The sequence below is a fragment of the Lagopus muta genome, chromosome Z (assembly GCF_023343835.1).
Source record: "Lagopus muta isolate bLagMut1 chromosome Z, bLagMut1 primary, whole genome shotgun sequence".
Classification (NCBI taxonomy): Eukaryota; Metazoa; Chordata; class Aves; order Galliformes; family Phasianidae; genus Lagopus; species Lagopus muta.
In genome coordinates, this window is record NC_064472.1 from 17,725,443 (window position 1) to 17,738,116 (window position 12,674).

Sequence of the window (12,674 nt, forward strand, 5' to 3'; positions counted from 1 at the left end):
ATGAAATTATCAGTGTACCCAGTGGCCTAAAATATGTCCTGCTATGCATTTAACTTTTATTTAGTTCTTTTGTTGCTCAGAAATACATAATTGCCTCTTTCATCCTCATTAGCACTTAATGTCCCTGTGACTTAAACATCTTATGTTCCCTGTGAAAGCTCTGCACGTTTTCCATGACAAGTTGAAGAGCAAAAAGTTCTATGCAAAATTTGTTCCCCTCTCTACACTGAAACTGTTTTGAAAATGTAAGCATTTTTTCCCACTGTAAGAGAGCAGGAGGAGCAACCCTTACCAAACATAAGCCTTGCTTAACAGCACATGCCATTAGACAGTAAAGACAGCCTCATACCTCCAGCTAGGCAAGGTTTCCTATTTTTAACAGCAAGGAAAACAAAAAATATTGTATTGTTTTTATTAAAAAAAAGCTGTGAGTATCAATTCTAATATCCATTAACCTCCATCTTCACCACTTGATTTATCTTTCTAATAGATAGGAGCAAGGAGTGTATGACTAGCAACCTCTTTGATTTGATTGTAGAAGATGTTCCATTGCAAAATCATTGACAGTGAAACAGGACACAGTGTGTAGTGCTCTAATTTTCAGTTAATTATTAGCTAGATTATTTCTGTAATGAATTGCTCATGCCCACATTCTAATATGATCAGCTGAAGCCTATCGTTTTGTTCCAACCCAGATCTTGAAAGAATGCTCCTTTTAAGCTGACTTAAAACTTATTAAGAGGTGGAATGTTCGCAAGAACACCAAATGGGTTATTAATTTTTGAGAACTTTAGTTCATGTATCCAAGCTGTTCTTGTTTATCTAGACTGTTCCTATCCGGAGCGATAAAAATCTTTGCAGAGTTGTTCCCTCTACTCTAGTCTTTTTTAGTTGTGTTTTTTTTTTTTTTTTTTTTTTTTTTTTAACTTATTCAGAAATAAATCTGTTGCTACTGTCTGTTGAAGACTGGAGGCAGTAGACCGTTCTCTCTGAAGTGAAAGAGTTGCTTGCAGAAGGGAGATACCTAAGTGGTAATTCTCCGATATTTAATTTGCAGATGCGGGATGTGTTTGGAAGTGACTGTTCAGTACACCTCTAAGCAGTTAAACTTTTGCATGACTTGCTGCTTCTTCCCTTCTCTAACATAGAACCTTTTCTCTGAAACTGTGGAGTGGATTTCTGCACAGACCAAAAGAACTTGAGGCAGATGATTGCATACCTTAGTCTGTAGAAGGGTAAATTGATTAACCAAGGTATCTGTGGTAGCAGATCAGCTAAGTGTCATGCATATGCTTCACAGTATTTTAAAGAAAGTGATAGTGAATAGTGAGGAAACTGGTGACATGGAGTTTTACAAGAGAAAGGAATTTAAAGAGGAGCAAAAACATGACAAATAAAATGTAACTTGTACTTATTTGCTTCCTTTTCCTTTAGTATCAAGCAAGCTCCAGGATGGTTGTACATTTCATTCTGCATAAGCGTTTAGGAAAGGAAAGGCCACCTTTTCTTATTGATGCATCTCATATTTCCCCATCTCCTGTTGTTCCCTTCCACCCTGCATGTGACAAGTGTCTTTATATAACCACCAATTGCCTGTTCAGTGACCATGCCTGTGTTCTTTATTTGCCAGCAAGATCTGGTTCCCTGGTCATATTTTGTGTGTGGTTAGCATGGAAAAATGACTGAATTTTGCTGTTAGTTTTCCTACTGCAGTTGCATAATCCGTCTGTTGCTAATAGGTATTTGAAGCAAGGATATCCAGATGATTGCTGTCCATTAAATGTGAGTCTGTTGATAGCCTAGGTTAGTCAGTAGAGAGTAATATACGCTATGGAATTCTCTGGCAGTCAAATACAGTAAGGCTACTACAGTTCTGTTTAGGTTGGAGAAATAACAGCTTTGATTTTCAAGAAGAAAAAGTAGCCAGCTCTTAAATGGGTCTAGGAGAGCTGGAGCCAGGCTCCACCCCTTCCGGCAGCACAGGTGAATTGCCTTCAGCTCTGTTCTCGTGGCGGACTCATGGCTCGCCTCAGGTGATCAATCAGAGGTTCAGGCCGTGACTCAGCAGTTCCCATACACATTTGTTTTTAAATTGCTCCTTCTTCACAGTTGTACTGATTTTGAAAAGCCTTTAAAGTGAATCTGCAGGAATGTCTGGTCTGTTTTGGAATATGTTGTGCGTATGTTGTAAAGAATACAGTGTTTTCTCACTTCCTGGTAGTACTGCTGAGAGTCTTCTGCTTCTGATTTTATTCCTCCAAATAGTTGATAATCTTATTAGCATGCAGTTAAATTACATCTTAGAGTAATGCAACTCAAAGGGTGAAGGATGAGGTACACAGTGCGATCAAAGTGATCGATCACAGTGACGTTTTGCACGATCTCCTCAAGGACTGTACAGCTATGGCCATAGCTGGCTTAGTGAGTGTAATCCAGCTGTTTTGATTGATGCCTTACTAGAGTCATAAATGCTGGTGTGAGAAATAATCCGACCCTCCTGAACTGGTACTGGTATAATCACTATGTCATTCTTTAGTACATGCCATTCTGTAAATGGCACTCTGTTTCAGAGAATCAAGCTTTTAGGGAGTGGTGCTTTCTCTTTCCTGGAAGATGGATATATTTAGAATAATGGACAAGAGGCACGTAATCCTGGTTTCAGGTCTTAAAAAAAGACAGCTGTGTTGTATGTTGTTTAGCATCAGCAATAGAAGTTCTCTGATCTCCAGGTATCTATAGAAACTTGAGATTTCCTCCACACTTTGCAGCTTCACAGAATCCCAGAAGGGCTGAGGTGGGCAGGCACCTCGGGGCTCATCTGCTCCAACCCCAAGCAGACAAACCCAGTGCAGGGTGCCCTGGCCCATGTCCAGGTGGCTTTTGTGCATCTCCAGAAATAGAGAGTCCACAGCCTCTATGGAACAACCTATAAACTAATTTTAGACTGAGGCTTTCCTTAGATTGAAGAAGATGCAGAATACCTATTTTCAAACAAACTTCATTGTGATCAGTAAGTCTCCTTAGAAAAAGGTGTGCGAGTAAGTTTTTCCAGAATATAAAAATAATGGATTGCTTTTAGTGGCTAGACGGCTTACTTTAAAGTTGAAGCAATAGAATCCAGATAACGGTTACAAGAAATGCAGAAGATTTCATCTGAACTTTTCATTTATGACATGGCAGTATGTATATTGTTTAATATAATATACGTAAAACATACAAATGTTGTTACATGCTGGGCATAAAAAAATTGCTTAGGATTTAATGAGAGAAGTAATCTATATTCAAGACAATTTATGCTACCCATCAAAGCAGCTCTTTGTATAAATCACATTGTGATTTGTTAGATGTGCTCCTATATGCTGCAATTAATTTATTTACTAGCTGGACAATGTTCTTGAATCTTTTTCAGGGTTCAGCTGATCCCTTAAACAGTGCATTCCACCTGACCTACAACATGGTATTGAACTTGCTTAGAGTAGAAGAAATTAACCCCGAATACATGTTAGAGAAATCGTTCTACCAATTTCAACATTACAGAGCTATTCCAGGAGTGGTAGAAAGTAAGTATCCTTGTATGTTACTCTCAATTATGAAACCTGGCATAAAAGCTACTGTAGCAGCAATGTTGGTCATTTGAACTCCATTGTCCTTGTGTGATCCTATGTAGTGCTTGTTTTCCCTATCAGCAGATGCCAGTGCACTTTTTGCTATTTTGTTACAATTTCAGGAAGAGTAATTTCCTCTTCTCTTTAAGATCTATGCTGACCTGCATTGTCAGTCTATAGAGAGGGCGTTCTCCTGAGATTTGGACAAAAATGGTTACCCCCATTGGTAACCTCTAGGACAGGCAGAGAGAAAATAATTCAAAAATTCTTGCAGTTTGCAAGAGGGGCAGAGAGGATAAGTTTTATATTTTAGTGACATGTAGAATTTAGCTAAAATAATTTTAAGTCTCATTGCAGTTGCTAAGGCATGCTGTATTCAGAGTAGTAGTGTGTGGGGGGGAAAAGAGGACTGAGACTTTATTTGCACTCCATTTAGTTGACTAAATTTTGAGCCATGATCTTTTAATAATGTGTTTTCATGAGCCAAAGTCAGTTTCCAAAGATCTCAGCCAATATTTGGGAATGAGAAAATTTAACTCAAAATTAAGAAGACAAGATAAACTGCTTCCTTTGCCACCCATACGTGAGCAACTCATCTGTTTGACTGTTAATAGAATATCAAGAGACAGAGTGCACTTGTGTGCAGTATATGTGTGGGACTGATAAACAAGTTCATTTTTGTCCTGATTCCCTTTGCAGAGCTTCTTACAGTTTGCAAGTGCAGTATTTATGGCAGTAGTAGTCAAACATAGTATGTGTTTCTTGAGAGCTTGCCTGTTCCAATTGGCATGCCTAAATCTTCATGCTGGCATTCCAGCATTACTATTTAAATAAAGAAATGGAGCTGAAGAACTTTTTTCTGTGTGTTTTTTCATGTTTCTTGCTTAGGCACCATAGCGTTTAGAATTTTTTTAATCATTTCAGCTGCAATCTAGAATACAAAGCAGAGAAATGTTTTTTTAGGTCGAGGTGCAAATCATGTCACCAGTGTGAATTGCTAGCTTTTTTAATTTAAAAAAATAAAAGCTTGGCAGCTAAAAATAGGGAGCACTTCCCTGAATTGTGTCTCAGGCTCAACTGAAGTGAGATTTTTTAGTCACTTGTGTGTACCCAAATAGCATGCACGTAGGTAAATTTGTAGAGGATGGCCATCTTTATAGTAAGTCCTTTGTTTATATCGACTTGTGTTTCCAGCATGAGAGAAGGAAGCGTGTTCCTTAAAATAAGAACTGATTTGCTTAAATAAGATGTGAAAACACTTGAGGAAGAAAAGCAGTGAATTCAGAGCAATATGCATGTAAAACAGAACACTGATTCTCATGAGGGAAGTCATTAGAAGATGTCTGTGCACAAGTATTTTTTTGTAGGAAAAGGTCAGAGAGCCCTGCTATGCGGTGAATCCCCTCTTACAGATCATTGCTGGGCTTTATGGGACTTCTCTGCAAACCTAAGTCAGTGATTTCTGGACAATTGGTGGCCCAGGCTTCTCTGTTTTCAGGCTTGTTTACAAAATGTGCTGTGGTTTGTTTGGGTTTTAAAAATAAACAAATAAATGATGGTAAGCACTATGTTTAATTTACTATAAATAAAATTTATTGGACACTCTTAGAAATTTCCAGTTTTTCAGAAAACGGATTATTGCACACAGAAAGTATGTCTTGAAAATGCTGGTTTTGTGGATGTGAAAGAGAAACATCGACTTCTACATTTGTGAAATTATTCATGTCCATGGGATTTTACTTTTTATTATAGAGGTGAATAAATTGGAAGAACAGTACAACAAAATAGTAATTCCCAATGAAGAAAATGTGGTCATATACTATAAAATCCGACAGCAGCTTGCAAAACTGGGTAAAGAGATTGAAGAATATATTCACAAGCCAAAGTATTGCTTGCCCTTTCTACAGCCAGGAAGACTGGTAAAGGTAAATGGAGATTTTTTTGTTGCTCTTTGGTTTTGTTTCAGCGACTGCCTTCCTGTGGCGTTTGCCTTGTTCGTTTGTCTTCTTTAGTTTACTGTCTTAAAAAGTTTTGTGCATCCTACTAACGGTTTTTACTTTCATTACATGTCTCTCTGTTAAACAGTCAGCAATGAAAGAAAAATAAATGCTGTTTTGATGGTGAATAGTAGTCCGTACGACTGCTGTTGTAAATAACGAAAGTAAGAAAATGCACTCTCACTATGATGTAGCTATACACAGGTGGTGTTACAATGTCTTCTGATGTTTTCAGGTGAAAAATGAAGATGATGACTTTGGATGGGGAGTGGTGGTTAATTTCTCAAAGAAATCCAATGTTAAGGTAAAATGCGTGTTCTCTCTGTTAGAAAAACATCTATCTTACTGTTTTAACTTTCTGAAAATAAGATGGATCTCCTGTTTTCTTTGTGGTTTTCAAAGATAAAAACTTTACCCTTTCACCCCAAATTTAGATAAAATTCAGGCCTTACCAAAGTGGATGTCTAAGGAAAAAAATTACGGCAGTTAGGACAAACACTCAATCCTAGGTTCATTTTAAAATATTCAGTATATTTATGGAGGAGATTCTCATTTATCTGATATAACTGACTCAAAAGCACGCTTGAAAATGCAAAATTTCAAGATACTTAGTTTCTTTCTGAGGTGTCCCCAGCATTGGTATCCTATATGCTGTGTTATTTAATCTCAGAAAATTTTTAGAAGCTGTGGGAGTTGAGAGCACAGGGAGGCTGACATCCAGCACCGTGTAGAAGGTTATGTTAAAATCAGGAATCGTATCTTCAGTCATAAGCTAGTAGCTGAGATGTGAGACTGTTTATGCCCTGATTTATTGCTGCAGGTTAAGGGTTGGAAAGTTCAAGTACAAACAAAGCAGAAGAATAGAAATGGATTTAGGGAAATGTGCAAGAAAATACGGAATGCAGTAATGAAATTGAAGCCAGATTTGTTTTTTCCTTCCCAAAGTCCTTTTTTACAGTTGGTCTCTGCGTAACCCCAGAGACCATATTTTGGTTTCCCTTTTAGAATTGTTTTGATGAGCTGCTCTTCTGACTAAACTGAAAACTAAGTTTAAAGTATATTTTTATGCGGTAATCTTGTTGCTGTAATTTTGGCAGTAGAGCTTTGGCATTAATTACCAGTGGTAAACGTGAAGCAGACTCCAGTGGTACCTCTATTTTGTGGCACCTTTTGCTGCTTTTTAATATATATATTCAATAAAGGGGAAATGAGAAGAATACGTGCATGCAGAACTTGCTAGAAGGGTTTTTATTTTGTATTTCCATCTTCCTTTTTGAATGTCTAATTTCTTTTTTTTCAAGTTGGAAAAATAGGCTGTTTCTGCTGTTGTTCAACTGTGCTTCTGGGCTGCTTTTTTAGTAGAACGACATGAGCAGTAAAGTACATTTCCCTGACTCCAGGCTTTTATGTAAAATTACCAACTTATGTATCACTGAAGGCATTTCTACCAGCGTTGTGTCTACAGCACTTTTTGCCTTCCCTGTCTGGCCTGCCTCGCTGTTGTGCAAAGCCATTAGGTTTGAACATTAGCTTTGAAATTACAGCATCTTCTGAAGATGATGGCTCTGGCTTCAGCTCCAGTTTTTGGTTGAGTTTAATCAAGTTGCTCCAGCAGCTGGCTTGAATTTTTCCTTCTGAATCGTATGGAAAGATTGACAATAGGAGCTGAAAATTATGGAATAGCCTTGAAGTTATGTAAATTTAAAATCAGTATGGAAAAAATGGTTACTATGAGCAGATGCATAATAAATGAGCACTTGCAGAAGCTGTTAGTTTCTTAGTTTCATGTCTCTGTCTTTGCATCTGCCCTAGGATACAGATGCATACCCTCATTACTCTTTAATATCATTTTTTACTTAATGAATATTGGCAGTATGTGATTATTGTGCTTTATCTTTAAACTTTCCTCTGTCTTTAAACCATTACACTTCTTTGATTTGCTTTCACAAATAATGTTGAATAAAACGCTTGTTTTATTGTTACACTTGGATGTACTCCATGTTGTCTTCTGTTGCTTAATTGTAGACAGCAATTTTTTTGTCTGTTAATTGTTCTTGTTATTGAAATTTGAGATAGCATAATTTAATGTTTCCTGTGTAGATTTTATAGTTCTTGCATATTAGATTTCTGTACTTACCTGTGGATGTTTATGTGTAATGGTTGTAATGTTTGGAGTATAATTGGTGGAGACTATGTTTAGAGTATATGTGGGGTAATATTGAGAGTTCTCTGTCACAGTCACTGAATTTTCTGGAAATCTCATCTTACCAGGAATCTGAATTTGTTACCTGTGACGTGTTCACTGATTCAGAGGTCAGGCGTGCTGTCTAGTGCTGTTTTGTTTCCAGGCAGATGATGTAAGAGATGCTTAAGGGCAAGTCCCTGGGATGCATCACATCATGCAGTGCTCTATGAAAGGGGGCATTCTAACTTGGCATGACAGGGATTTTTCTACTAACAAGTTTTTACAGTGTGTCCTAGTTTTATTTTTGCTCTTACACATAAAGACGTAGGTATTCATCTTCAAGTTTTTGGGACCCAAGATATTGTAGTTATGGAAAAGGAAACGTCTTCTAGCAGTCTAGGTTACATTGTGTCTGGTCAGCATTGTCTGAATCCATTGGCATACCTAAACTTACATTAACAGTATTAATATTAACAATATTAACAGTAAATATTTGTGACTCTTCCGCTCCTCTTTTTTTAGTAGGTTTAGTGCAGTGAACATCAGTATAGTTACAAACACCTGTTTTCTAGACATCCCCAGTCATAGCATTCTGTGTAGTGTCTAAGTGCTTCAGTCTCTTTGCCAAGCCAGTGTTGTGCTTTCCATAGCTGTGGCTGAATACTGCTTCCAATCTATGTGGACTTTTTACACAATCTATTACTTTCAAATAGCAGTTCAGAGGACAGCAGTGTTCTGTCGGTGTTGTGCATGGCTGCTTGAGTCCTTTTTGCAAATGTAGGACACATTTCAGACAGAAGTTTCTTCCCCAGCAAGTAAATGGATTTTTATTATGAAATAACCTAGCCTGTAGAAAAGGCTAACTCTGTTTTTCTGTTTTATTTATCATGATGGTTTCCTGTAAGTTTCTGAAAGTCCCTTAGAAATGTTGGATGGCTCCATCCTTCTTTGCATGCACTTGAAAGCAAAACCATGCGTTGCACAGTGCCCATTAAAATCGAACTTAATAAACATAAGTTTTATGAAGACCTCTCCCCCAAACCTGTAATTGGAAGGGGAAAAACTTGTGTATATAAATTCAAAACACAGTGCCTATCTTTGATTTTAGGCCTGTAATTTTATTCTACTAGAAGTCATAAAAAATTTGCTGGTAGGAAGTGTTCATTTGAACAACCTTACTGTGTGTCAGTCCAGTCAAATAACCTGACATATGTGCTTTGCCTTTAAAAGCAGTATGTAATAAAGGTTACAGCTTTGCAAGCAGTACTGTTTAACGGCTGCATCCACATGATTGTGTTCTTTAAGTAGATGTAAAACAACAAGTGTGCAATTTGGAATGTATAAATTCTTGGCCTGCAAGATACAATTTTGTCTGCTGCAGATAAAGCATGTTATGCTGGAAGATTTTTGTTCTATCCTTACTGCAGGGAAAAACTTGAACTTGCAAACCTGTGGATGAAACAGACCCCCACAACTTTCTTTTTTTCTTTCCAAAGACAAAACTATGAAGTTCAGTATTACCAGATATTTTGCATTACAGTTCAAAAGATACTGGCTTACTAGTAAAGTGTTCCATCTAGAAGAAAAAAAAAAAGGCAGAAGCAGCTAAAGCTTCTGTTACACTACAGATCACATTGGAGAGTATGGATTAAGAGAAAGGAATTTTTTTGGGGGGTGTGTTTTTCTGTGTGATGGATCTTGTAAATCAGTATGGATTCAGTAGTTTTCAGAACGAGTGTACTGCATCTGTGAACTGATGCTCTGCGAAGAGAGATGAGCTGCTGCTCATCTCATACCTTTAATACTGAATAAAATTGTGCTTTTTCCTTCCTTCTCACTGTTATTTTATGTAACTGATGTTGATCTGTTTTCTCTGCCCTCAACAGCCTAATTCTGGTGAATTGGACCCATTATATGTAGTTGAAGTGCTCCTGCACTGCAGCAAAGAGAGTCTGAAAAATGCTGCCACTGAGGCTGCAAAGCCAGCAAGACCTGATGAGAAAGGAGAGATGCAGGTTTGTTATAAGTATTTATTCTAACTAGTTTCTTGTAATTGCTCTACAAGATTCTGTTTCCAAAGCATTTGAAAACTGTAGAAGGGAGATTGATTCATTAAGAGGAGCTGTATGCCTTTTTTAAGGGGTTGCTGGTAATACTTAAGAAGAAACTGTTTCAGCAGTGAGCAAATTACTTGAGTCTGTTTGTTACCATGTCAAGGACTGCTTTGAAACTTAGTTCTTGTGCCCTTAAGTTTTTGGAATCAGTGTAGGAAAGACCATAGCTGCTGTGTGAACATAGTTACTAAAATGACCTGTATGTTTTACCTTCAAGCAGTGAAGTGTCTGTAAACTGTTTTCTTTCTGATGTTTTGGGATTTTGGAGCATGCCTTTCTTATATGAAATTTGAGAATTTAGTTAGAATGTAGGTAGTCTTTGAGTAGTCAGTTTCAGCAGTGATATTTGGCAGATTCTTTCTTTGAAAGTCTCTTCAGTTGCGAATCTGAAAACTGAAGAAGAGATCTTTTTTTGATTTCTATTCTTCCTCTTTTTACCCCTTTCAAACTCTTTCATATTTGCAAGTCTATCTCAATCAAAAATAAAATTGAAAATTTTTGTGAAAAGGTTGCATTACATAAAGTTTTCAGTTTTAGCAGCCTGTATCAAAACAAGCTGTTACAGATCAGATACAATTGTTCAGCTTGTTTAGAGTTCTTTTTCACAATTCTAAGCTACTGATGGCATCTTTGTGGTTTTGATGCTAGTGGATACATATTTTCTTATTTGTTATTTTCTGTTAATATTTCTACTTGTATTTGTAACAGTAATTTGTCTATTTTGGATTATAAGAGCTATTCCAGTAGAAAAAAGGCAAGAAAAAAGAGTGTCAAAAGTGTCTAGAGATCATCATCTTGTAAAAACTAAATACACACATGATGACTTCGTAATGCAGGGTAATTTGTTGGATTATTCTGTGTATTTCAGTGAAATAGTTAAGAAATACATTTCAATCTAATCTTAATATAAATATTGAATGAGAGTACATATTCAGTAGTCATATCTACTTCTTGCTGCACTGGAATACAAGCAATAGGAAAACTGATTTTTTTTTATTTTATTTTTTTTCTGCTTGAGCCTCTCTCCAGACTGAATGGAATATGGAATTTTCCCATTTGGCCAGACTGACTTATTGGTGCTTTACCTCGTTATTCATTTTTGCTGCTTCCTTGTACTCCTTTATCCACTGCTGTGTCCTTGTTTACTCAGTTTCCCTTTTCCTTTGTGAAGTTTTACAAGGCAGAAGTGACAACACGTATTTTAGTGACTGGGTACTGCGCTCTGCTCGTAGGTCGTTCCTGTTCTGGTGCATCTCCTCTCGGCCATCAGCAGTGTCAGACTGTACATACCCAAAGACCTGAGGCCTATTGACAACAGGCAGAGTGTGCTGAAATCTATACAGGTAGGTTTCTCAAGAGCTGTGAAAGCTGTCTGCTTCGATTAGAGGGGCACACTTGAACAAAGGGCAACTAGTTTTAAATAAATTTGTCTAAATTTTGAGTCACATCAGGAGTAGTTTTAAAAGGGATTGGAAACTGGGAATGTATATCAGTTGTATCCCTTTTCAGACTGTCTTTGAGAACTACTGGAATATCTTGTACCAAACTTCCACCTCCTCCTTTCACATCCCTGTAACTGTGTCAGACTATTTTTAAAATTGTATTTTGTTGTGCTGTTACAATATTAAAAGAAAATTTATTTTGTCTTCTTTTTTTCTTCTGTTTACATTCAAGGAAGTACAGAAGCGATTTCCTGATGGGGTGCCATTATTGGATCCTATTGATGACATGGGTATCAAAGATCAAGGACTGAAGAAAGTCATCCAGAAAGTAGAAGCATTTGAGCATAGGATGTATTCACATCCTCTTCATAATGATCCCAATTTAGAAACTATATATAAACTTTGTGAAAGAAAAGCACAGGTAAAATATAAAACAACAGACTATACCCTGTATATCTGTGTCTACTTGAAGAGAGGCTTAATTGCTTTTCTTTTTCTTCTCAAAGCACAATTCTATCTTAAATAAAGTGAGAAATACTGAATCTCATTAACAAACTGGCAAGGTTGTGCCATTTCCTTCACTGATCTGTAAAAGAAAGCTTTTCAGAAATGCTCACTAGAGATTAAAAGGTTACAGAGGTGTCACTAAAGTTCTGTTCAGTCAGTAGGACCACAGCATGCCCACAGATAATTAAAACTTGTCATTCATAATAAGCTTGTGCAGAGCTGAGGTGAGCTGATGGGGCTTACTAGCTTGGAGAGATTACCTTGCAAACCACTGTGCTGCTTTTTCCTGACTCCCGGCTTGGAAGCAGTATACTTATTTTGTGCAGGGTTGCACCCTGCTAAACTGAAAGTAGCTGGATATAAAAATAATTTATTTGTTTCTGTCCTTCTCCAGAGAGCAAATCCTCTAGGATTCTCTTCATGGGAGTAAGTTTATTTCTGTCAGGAAAAGCGCAAGGTTGTATGTGTTAAGACCTAATGGACCAAGCAGACTTCCACAGGGGTGTCTGTGCTGTGCACTCTGCCATTAGGATGATGATAGTCTGTGATGTGATAAACTGGAGAAGCTGCATGTATTCAATGAAGGAATTGGCAATGGGGTGTAGTATTGGTCTTAGATGAAGTGTCAGCTCACAACCAAAGATCTCTTCTGTAATTTTTTTAATTTATTTTTTTTCCTTCTGCATAAATAGTGGAATTTCCCAAACATGCTGGAGTTCTTTATGGGTGTATGGAGCCAATACAACTTTTTGGTGTTTTTCACTTTATTTATAACTTTCATCTTCTTAATAGAGTTATTGGAGTCAGTTTCAACTGCTGTGACT

The 12,674-nt window shown here is 37.2% G+C and overlaps 1 protein-coding gene across 1 annotated transcript in view; it reads left to right on the forward strand.

Moving 5' to 3' along the window:
• Nucleotides 1–12,674, forward strand: part of MTREX (Mtr4 exosome RNA helicase) — a 41,850-nt gene that overhangs the window by 22,085 nt on the left and 7,091 nt on the right. The window contains exons 16-21 of the mRNA XM_048932388.1: nt 3,410–3,560; nt 5,358–5,530; nt 5,838–5,906; nt 9,674–9,802; nt 11,134–11,244; nt 11,576–11,764. Coding sequence (XP_048788345.1) covers nt 3,410–3,560; nt 5,358–5,530; nt 5,838–5,906; nt 9,674–9,802; nt 11,134–11,244; nt 11,576–11,764 — 822 coding nt within the window. The remainder of the gene's footprint in view (nt 1–3,409; nt 3,561–5,357; nt 5,531–5,837; nt 5,907–9,673; nt 9,803–11,133; nt 11,245–11,575; nt 11,765–12,674) is intronic.